At 55.6% G+C, this 8,454-nt stretch overlaps 2 protein-coding genes across 2 annotated transcripts; one reads left to right on the top strand and one right to left on the bottom strand.

Annotated features, from left to right (window-relative positions):
- Nucleotides 1-1,491: 1,491 nt before the first annotated feature.
- Nucleotides 1,492-3,415, top strand: LOC133063235 (BICD family-like cargo adapter 1). The gene is made up of 5 exons (XM_061152357.1): nt 1,492-1,509; nt 2,297-2,407; nt 2,677-2,771; nt 3,004-3,124; nt 3,210-3,415. The coding sequence occupies exons 1-5, from the start codon at nt 1,492-1,494 to the stop codon at nt 3,354-3,356; spliced, it is 492 nt and encodes a 163-aa protein (XP_061008340.1). The 3' UTR covers nt 3,357-3,415.
- On the bottom strand, nt 3,376-5,913 carry ABHD11 (abhydrolase domain containing 11). The gene is made up of 6 exons (XM_061153423.1): nt 5,660-5,913; nt 5,357-5,492; nt 4,496-4,669; nt 4,178-4,348; nt 3,894-4,075; nt 3,376-3,665 (listed from the first exon to the last, which is right to left on the bottom strand). Exons 1-6 carry the CDS (start codon nt 5,773-5,775, stop codon nt 3,533-3,535), a joined length of 912 nt encoding a protein of 303 aa, XP_061009406.1. The 5' UTR covers nt 5,776-5,913; the 3' UTR covers nt 3,376-3,532.
- Between the last annotated feature and the right edge of the window lie 2,541 nt (nt 5,914-8,454).

Below are 8,454 nucleotides of genomic sequence, written 5' to 3'. Positions count from 1 at the left end.
TCTAGGGCTGGGGGCAGGGAAAAACAAGGTGAACCTGGAATATCTTCCTGAGCCAGAAAGTACGGAAGGTTCCAAAGAAGGATGTGACACATTAAAATGAAGAGGTCAGTAAGGGCCACCCACTGACCAGTCCTGGGACAATCTGAACATCAAAATAAATGATAGGAATGTGTTATAACCTACTGAATAAAACAGAATATCACAAGTCCACCTGACATAAGTAAAATGAATAAATAGGGGTGAAGAAAAAGTTCTTCTTTATATTAATAATAGAAGGCCAACTGATAAATGCAGAAAAAATGATAAAATTGGAAGATCACCATTTGCAAGCCATTGTATTAATAACTCAGACAAGACACATCAATGGATGCTGAAACCTATGGTCATAAAATACCTCATTTTCTCAGTACTTACTATGATCAAGTGATCAACATTACCAGCACCACCAGTCATGGTTTCAGATGACACTGGATGTGGTAACAAAGCATCAGGAACTCCCTGGTGGTCCAGTGGTTAGGACTTGGCATTTTGGTGCTTTGACTGCCATGGCTTGGGTTCAATCCCGGTTCGGGGCACTAAGATCCCACAGGCTCCACCGCGCAGAGAAACAAAAAAAACCCACAGCATCTTTTTGTGTGATATTTCTGCCCAAAATATGTAACAGTTGTTTAATCGTGAGGGAGGAATGAACAAACCCATATCGAAGAACAGGAGAGTCTACAAAATAACTTCCCTGTAATCTTCAAACATGCCAAGGTCAACATTCAAAGAAAGGCTGCAAAGTTGTTCTAGACTGAGGGAGGCCAGAGAGATGTGACAACTGGGAGCAATGCTTTACACTACATTACTTTTTTTCACCCTAAAAGGATTTTTTTTTTTTTGGACATTACAGTTTGAAATTATTTCAAAGTAAAAAGTTAAAATAAATGTCATGAATGTTAGCCTGGCATGAATGTTAACCCTTCTGGCTGATTCCTGCTGGCCTTGGGGACTCATTTTTAGACAAGCTCCTGTGGAACCCCCGTGACTGGATGAGGGCCCTCTGTGCTCCCTGACACCCTTCTCTGATTATACCCAGAGGTCCGAGAGCAGGGGTCCTGTCTGGATCATGACAGAGTAGCCTCCTCTGGAAACATGCTGAATGGAAACCTCCACAAAAGGGGTGTTTAGGGTACAGCTCAGTTCTATCTCTTCACTGGGGTTCAAAGAAACTGGATGTCTGGCTGTTGGAGCTGCATTTGGCTGAGTGGGACCCACAGACCATCAGGAGTCATGTCTGCAGGGAGCTTCCTGGAGGGGATCTTGGAAGAAGGAGATACTCTTTAAAGCAGGACTGAGGGTCTGATGGTCTAATGCCCAAGACGAAACTGTGCTACAGAGGTCTCTCAAAGGGGAAGCCCTTTTTATATCTCTGATGTGACCTGGGCACTCATTGGTTGCATCCAGGGAGCTGTGGGATACCGAGATTCCGAGACCGCCCCACCCCCACCCATGCTCCAGGATCAGAACGTGGGGACTATTTTGGGGGATAATGAGCAGTAATGTGGGAATACTGGAGCATATTGCTAGGGAGGATGGATGTTCAAGGCGCTAGAATTTTTTTTTTTTTTTGGCTGTGCAACTTGTGGGATTTTAGTTCTTTGACCAGAGATTGAACCTAAGCCCTTGGCAGTGACAGCATGGAGTCCTAACCACTAGACTGCCTGGGAATCCCCAAATGGGAACTGTTTTTGGTACGATGTTAGGAGCAATTTGCCAGGAACAGTTAAACCTGTTTCCCTTCTGTTTTCTGCTGAGCTAAGGTTATGGTTATATGGATGATGCCATTCAAGGTTCCAAGACCCCAGCTCTTCAGGACAGGGGGCTGAGGCACCAGTCTCAGCACCGGAGCCAACTGGGCTGTAACTCCTTTCTCATCTGGCTTCCCAGGTGGCTCAGTGGTGAAGAATCCGCCTGTCAATGCAGGGGCTGCAGGAGACATGGGTTTGATCCCCGGGTCAGGAAGATCCCCTGGAGGAGGAAATGGCAACCCATTCCATTATTCTTGCCTGGAGAATCCCACGGGCAGAGAAGCCTGCGAGCTGCAGTCCAGAGGGTCACAGAGTCTGCCGGGACTTAGCCACTGAGCACCGGCTCTCACCCTCCTTTCCCATCTCCTGACGTGAGTGCAGCGCCCCCTGGAGGTGAAGGGCCCGAATGACTGGGCAAGAAGGGGCTGAGAAAACTGGGTCTGGCCAGAGGGTTCCAGGAGGGGAGGCAAGGGCATGGCCAGCCGGCCGGGGGTGGGGCCTGACAGGGAGTGCCTGGACAGGAAGGAAGGGCAAAGGGCCATGTCCTCCGCCTGCCCCACCCCGCTGACAAGAGTCTCAGTCGCCAGGCCACCCTCTCAGTCTGGGGCCCTCGAGGGGTAAGTTGTCCTTCTGAATTCTCTTGGTCCCTTTTCTGGGGATCGGGTAAGAATGCCTTTCCTCCCTGGGGGTCCAAACACCCCACCCCTCTGCTCCCCCTTAGGTGGGAAAGGGGCCACACCTGCACTGGCGGGCAGGGCAGTGTCTCAGACCCTTCCCCTCCTGACATCGGCATCAGGATCAAGGTCCGGGCAGAAGGGCCACGTGGGGCACCTCATCCAAGCAAGACCCAGAAACCCCTGCTCCCTCCTCTGTCACCCGACTGCAGAGCCCAGAATCCCAAGCAGCTGAAGCACTGGGGGACACCCAGACAGAGCCCTCGCTGGACCAGGTCCTCCGGGAGCGAGATGACGCTATCGCCAAGTGAGAGGCAGCTGCTTGTAGGGGTTGGGAGGGCGGTGGATGGCTCCCCATTGAGGCTCTGTCCTGCCAGAAAGGGAAGCGGGGAAGTCGGGCATTCCTGGGAGGAAAGCTGCATAGATACCTGTATGAATACTGTCTCAAGGCAGGGGGCTGTAGCCACACTGGTCCACCCCCAGGGCCCAGAATCACATCTGCAAGGCCTGGGCTTCAGGCTGCTCTCTGCCCCCCTTAGGAAGCGGGCCGTGGAGGCAGAGCTGGACACATGCAGAGCCAAGCTGCGTGCTGTGGAGGCCCAGCTGCTGGAAGTTCTGGAGGAGAAGCTGAGACTGAGGCAGGAGGTGGAGGCCTGGGAGGTAGGGTGGGTGTGCCGGCCGGGCCCGGGAGGCAGGGCCAGACAAGCACAGGCCTGGCCCCTGACCCTGCTCTCCTGGCCCCCAGGAGGACATGCAACGGCTGGTGAGGCAGCAGGTCGAGAGTCAGCTGCAGAGAGAGTCCCAGAGTGCTCCGGGAGCTCCCACAGACCCTGGAACTGCCAGGAACCCCTGGATCCGATTCCCCCTGAGTCGGTGGGGACACTGGCGGTGAGAGAGCTCAGCCCAAGACCTTGGAAGAAGTGTCTTTATTCATTAAAGTTTGAGGTCTGACCCCTTCTGCATCCTTGTGCCCTCGGAGTGCCCACCTGAATGCTTCTGTACAGAAACAAGGAGCAGGACGCAGAGCCTTGACGCCTGGGGTTTCACGTCCCCTCTGGCCAGCAACCCTTAGGCCAGGAAGCCTCGGACCGCAGCCATGAAGTCCTGCGGGCGGTCGCTGTGGACCCAGTGGCTAGCGTTCGGCACGGTCTGCATCTGGGCCCGAGGGAACAGCCGCCTAATCTCAGGGTAGTGGCTGGGACTGAACACCAGAGAGAAGGCGGCCGAGAAGGGGTGACAGGAGGAAAGTGGAGAGAGAAGGAGGGACACAGAGGCCAAGCGGGGGGAGAGAGAGAGCCACATGAGTCTATGTGCCCAGTGGTGTTTCCAGTTTTCAGGCACCCCTTACCCACACCCCAGCCCTCCCCAAGGCAGGCTGAGGGGCTGGGTCAGTCGGGTATGCCCGTCCCTACCACCCAGCCTGGCTTACAGCAGGAATTGAGAGTTTCCACCCCGGAGGAAGAGGGTTGGCCCAGAGTAGGTTTCCTGTCGTGCGGGGAAGTCCAAGATCTTGTCCCAGTGCTTATCCAAGGCATCCAAGTTCAGCCTCCACACGAAGCGCCCATCCACCTCCACCAGGTTGGTGAGCAGGAACTGCCGTATGCTCGTGCTCTGTGGGGGTCCCGCAATTGTGGGGTGGGGGGCTCTGTGTGAGGCCTGGGGCTGCCACTCTTCGTCTGCCCACAACACCACGCAGGGGCTTGCGTGCATTACCTGGATAACAGAGCGGAGCCTCTCATCGGCCAGTTTTCGGGCGCCGGAAAGGGACGCCTCATTTGCCATGTCCACGGCCCTCATGGCTGTGACGTAGTTTGGAAAGTTCGAGCTGGACGTGGTCTCCACTGGGCTGATGTCCACGGCAATCAGGCGCTCCACCAGCTCTGGCTGTGGGAGAGAAGCAGACTGGGGACCTTAGGGCCGGTTCCTGGATCTGGAACTCGGCCATCCAAGGCTCGCTGGAGTTCCAGGCTGCCTGCTGGGCGCTCAGGGTCGACAGCGGATAGGAGGAAGCCCTGGAGAGAGAAGGCTCACCCTCTGAAGTGCCAGCAGCATGGCGGTCCTGCCTCCCATGCTGTGGCCAATGAGGACGCAGGGCACCAGGCCCAGCTGGGGCAGGAGGTCTTGCAGATCCTGGCTCATGGCCTCGTAGCTCATGTCTGGGCTGTGGGGGCTCTCACCATGGTTCCGAGCATCCACTGTCAGCACCTGGGGAAGCGGGAGAGGGGGGAGCAGCACTGGCATCCACAATCAGGGCAGAGCCGAAAGCCTGGCAGATCTGCAGGCTGAGGGAGGTGGAGAGCCCAGGATGGGGGAGATCCAGAAGGGGGAAAAGGGCCCGGATGGTGAGAAGACCCCCGTTCTCAGACCTTGGAGGCCCAGATGAAGAACCGGAGCCACTGTGCCATAAGGCCCAAGGAGTGTGACCTCGTCTCCGGACATTTGGCCTAGCTGGCTGGCAGCTACAGAGAAAGCAGACACCAAGAATTGACAACAGCTGGAGCACATCAGGGAGGGCGGCTGCAGGAGGTGCAAAGGCCCTGTCATCCCTGGTGAACAAGCTGGGTCTGGCCCCCTTAGCGGGCAGGATGTTGGTGCCTAGGTATCTGAGAGCAGAGCCTAAGTCAGGGTGGAGCACACAGACGGAAATCTACAATACGAGTGAAGGACTGGGTGGGTGAAAGCATCAGGGAATGAATGGGGTTCATCGTGGGCCTGGGTCTGCCCTGGGGCCTCCATCCTCAGAATGTCAATCTCTTCTTTGATTTCTGATCAGAGAGACCCGCCGCTCCCAAGCGTTGGGGACAGAGAAGCGGGCCACACCGCGGTCTCCTTTAGGGCCCCGCCCACCCAGACCCCACCTCCCTCAGGGCCCCGCCGACTCCAGAAGCTCACCCTCCGGCCTGTCTGCTTAGCCAGGGCCTTGGCGATGGAGTTGAAGTTGGTTTTGCTGCCGAAGAGCCCATGCAGAAAGACAAGGGGCGGGCTAGCTGCCTCGCCGTCCAGAAGCTTGTAGGAAAGCGGCACCGGTCTGGCGGGAGGAACGAGGGTGGGGGAAGGGTCTGAGCTGGCAGGGGGAGCCGTTGAGCGAGCGGCCTGGGAGAGAGAGGGCCCAGGCGGAGGAAGCGGAGCCAACCTGGATAAAGTGGCGGGGGGGGGGAACGAGGGACGGCCTCTCAGCGGACGCCCTTGACTGACCTCGGCTCGGTGCCGCCTTGACTGCTGCTGGATGCGATAGGCAGTCTGGAGAAGCTGGAACTGGAGGGGCCGAGCCCCCTATAGGGGAGCGTCCAAGCGCGCGTCCAGCCGACCATCTCCAGAATCTGTTACCGGGTGCGCACCTCGTGCTGTCCCGTTGGCTCCGCCTCGCTCAGGGCCCCGCCCAAATCCGGCCAGAGCTCCGCCTTCTCACCCGCCCCCTAGCGCGGAGCGCCCCGCCTTCGCTCACGTCTCCTTACGTAATCCCGGAAACCTTTCTCTCTTCTAGGCTCCGCCCCTTGCACCCGTACGTAACCCTGCTGGAGCCACGCCTATAAGAGCCCCGCCCCTGGCCACGCCCCGGGCGGAGCCACCCAATACCCTGACTCCGCCCCGCTAAGCTCCCGCCGGGCTCCTCCAGAGCGCAGAACCTATTCCGGGAATCCGAGCTTTCGTTTCGGAGTGTGGTCTCGGCCGCTCGGGATGTAGTCACGGGGTTTGGGCTTGAACTCTGGCCGCGGGGCAGATCCTTGGCAAGCCGCTGAAGTCCCTGCCTGGCCCCGCTGCGGCCTGCTCCTCTGCCCTCTAGCGCCGCCTTGGGTAAATGAGGTATTTCCTGTGCCGCGGGCGGCGGCAGGAGTGGCTCCCCTCGCCGATACGCCAGCTTGGAGGCGCCGTGCCCCACTGCCGCGGGCCCAGGCAGGCCGGAAGGAGCAGAACACTTCTCACTGATCATGAAGTCGACTCTAGAAGGATCTCGGAGAGACTCTAGAGGTCATCTCCAACCTGCCCGCCTCACCGCCCTTTACAGATGGGGAAACAGAGGCAAATAACTTTTACAAGCGGTAGAACCGGAATTTCTGGTCTTCGAGTCAAGGTGGGAGGCCAGTTATTTGTACTAGAGAGGGCATTTGCTTACTGCACTGAGCTGTATTGGGTTCAGCTGTGCTCACCACACCCCCCATTTATCAGCAGAGAAATATTAAATATTAATAATCCTCCCACCCGCTCAGCACGTCGTGCAGGGATGTCACCCCCTTTTTGGAACCCTGACGGACTGCCATGTTCCCTTCCTTGTCTGGACTAATGGTGGCAGTGGCGACATTGTCTCAGGTCTCAGCTGGCTTCCACAGCAGTCGAGCCTTCAGCAGTTACAAGAGTAGCTGCTCTTTCTAAGGCATTCTTTTGATCAGAAACCATCAGGAGAGGGACTTCCCTGGTGGTCCAATGGCTAAGACTCCCCGCTCCCAATGCAGGGGCCTGAGTTTGACACCTGGTCAGGGAACTAGATCCCACATGCTGCAACAAAGATCCTGCATGGGCTTGCCTGGTGGCTCAGTGGTGGAGAATTTCTGCCTGCAATTCGAGAGATGCCAGTCTTATCCCTGGTCTGGGAAGATCCCACATTTTACGGAGTAACTGGGCCCCTGCGCCATAACTATTGAGCCTGTGTCCTAGAGCCCAGGAGCTGCAACAAGAGAAGCCACCACAATGAGAAGCCCTTGCACTGCAAGAGTGTAGCCCCCACTCGCTGCAATTAAAGAATAGCTTGTGCAGCAATGAAGACCCAGCACAGCCAAAAACAAGCAAATGAAATTATATATTAATTATATATAAAAGACCCCGCATGCCACAACTAAGACCAAAGACACCCAAATAAATAAAAAGCTTATCTGTTTAAAAACAAAGAAACATCAAGAGGAATTCCCTGGTGGTCCAGTTGTTAGGACTCTGCATTCTCACTGCTGAGGGTCTTGAGTCAATTTCTGTTGGGGAACTAAGATCTTATAAGGCATGTGGTTCGGACCAACCAGGCACCCGCAAAGACTGCACTACACACCTCCCTTCAGGTCATTACCCCTACTACTTCCCACTGGGATGCTGTGTTGTTTTTCAGTCACTCAGTTGTGTCTGACTCTGCGACCCTGTGGACTGCAGCACACCAGGCTTCCCTATCCTTCACCGTCTCCCAGAACTTGCTCAAACTCATGTCGATTGGGCCAGTGATGCCATCCAACCATCTCGTCCTCTGTCATCCCCTTCTCCAGCTTTCTGTACTGTGCCACTGTCCAAATAGCCAGTTGGCCATCCTCCACATCTTTTAAGTTCCAGGATAACTGCCACTTCCTCAAACCTCTCCAGATTTCCCCAGTTGAAGCTAATCTCTTCCACCCGATGTTCTCAAAGCATTTATCAAGAGTCCGGTCTTCTATATGTCCACCATAGGCTGGGGGGTTCCTGGAAGCCCTGGGTCATGTTTTGTTCATCTGGTGCAAAGAGCAATAGTAATTTTACTGAATGATCATGGAGAGAGTCAGGCACTAGCTGAAGCTTAGGTGTCAGTTCAGCTGGTAACTGGGTCAGCGCCCCTTCCAGGACATGGTACCTGGGCCATCCAGGTTTACTGTGGCTTCTCCCCTACCTCCTTAGGACAAGCCTGATGGAGTCAGTACAGTTATGAGCATCCTAATTACATGGCCTCATCAATGCCTTGCCTAATAAAGTGGCCCCCATCTTGAGCCAGCTGGTGACAGGCAGGTGTTTTGTTCTAATCTGGGGAGGGCTCTGAGGTCCCTGGGGACTCTAAACGCACCAGGTGGTGTAATCATTTGTTGCCGGCATAGTCATTAGGGGAGTCAGGAGAACACCTGAGCCCTGGAGAGGGGGTTGGCCTAAGATATGGGAGGGGTCCTTGGAAAAGAATAGGCAGGATGTTTTTCTAGAATTGGTGGGTAAATGGGAAGGGGGTTGACGTCATGTTGGTGATTCAGAAGCCTAACATTTCAAAGGTGGTT

Source organism: Dama dama, chromosome 10, assembly GCF_033118175.1.
Source record: "Dama dama isolate Ldn47 chromosome 10, ASM3311817v1, whole genome shotgun sequence".
NCBI classification, from domain to species: Eukaryota; Metazoa; Chordata; class Mammalia; order Artiodactyla; family Cervidae; genus Dama; species Dama dama.
The sequence above is the reverse complement of the archived record's forward strand: the minus strand, read 5'-3'. Positions and strand labels throughout refer to the sequence as shown.

Bases quoted from the DNA above. Each gene is read 5' to 3' on its own strand.
- LOC133063235 (XM_061152357.1), top strand. The intron at 2,408-2,676 runs GTAAGTTGTCCT...ACCCGACTGCAG, and splicing joins CAGTCTGGGGCCCTCGAGGG to AGCCCAGAATCCCAAGCAGC. The intron at 2,772-3,003 runs GTGAGAGGCAGC...TGCCCCCCTTAG, and splicing joins CGAGATGACGCTATCGCCAA to GAAGCGGGCCGTGGAGGCAG.
- ABHD11 (XM_061153423.1), bottom strand. From the start codon at position 5,775: ATGGTCGGCTGGACGCGCGCTTGGACGCTCCCCTATAGGGGGCTCGGC. The intron at 4,076-4,177 runs GTAATGCACGCA...GGACCCCCACAG, and splicing joins GGCTCCGCTCTGTTATCCAG to AGCACGAGCATACGGCAGTT. The intron at 3,666-3,893 runs GTAAGCCAGGCT...TCTGGTGTTCAG, and splicing joins GGAAACTCTCAATTCCTGCT to TCCCAGCCACTACCCTGAGA.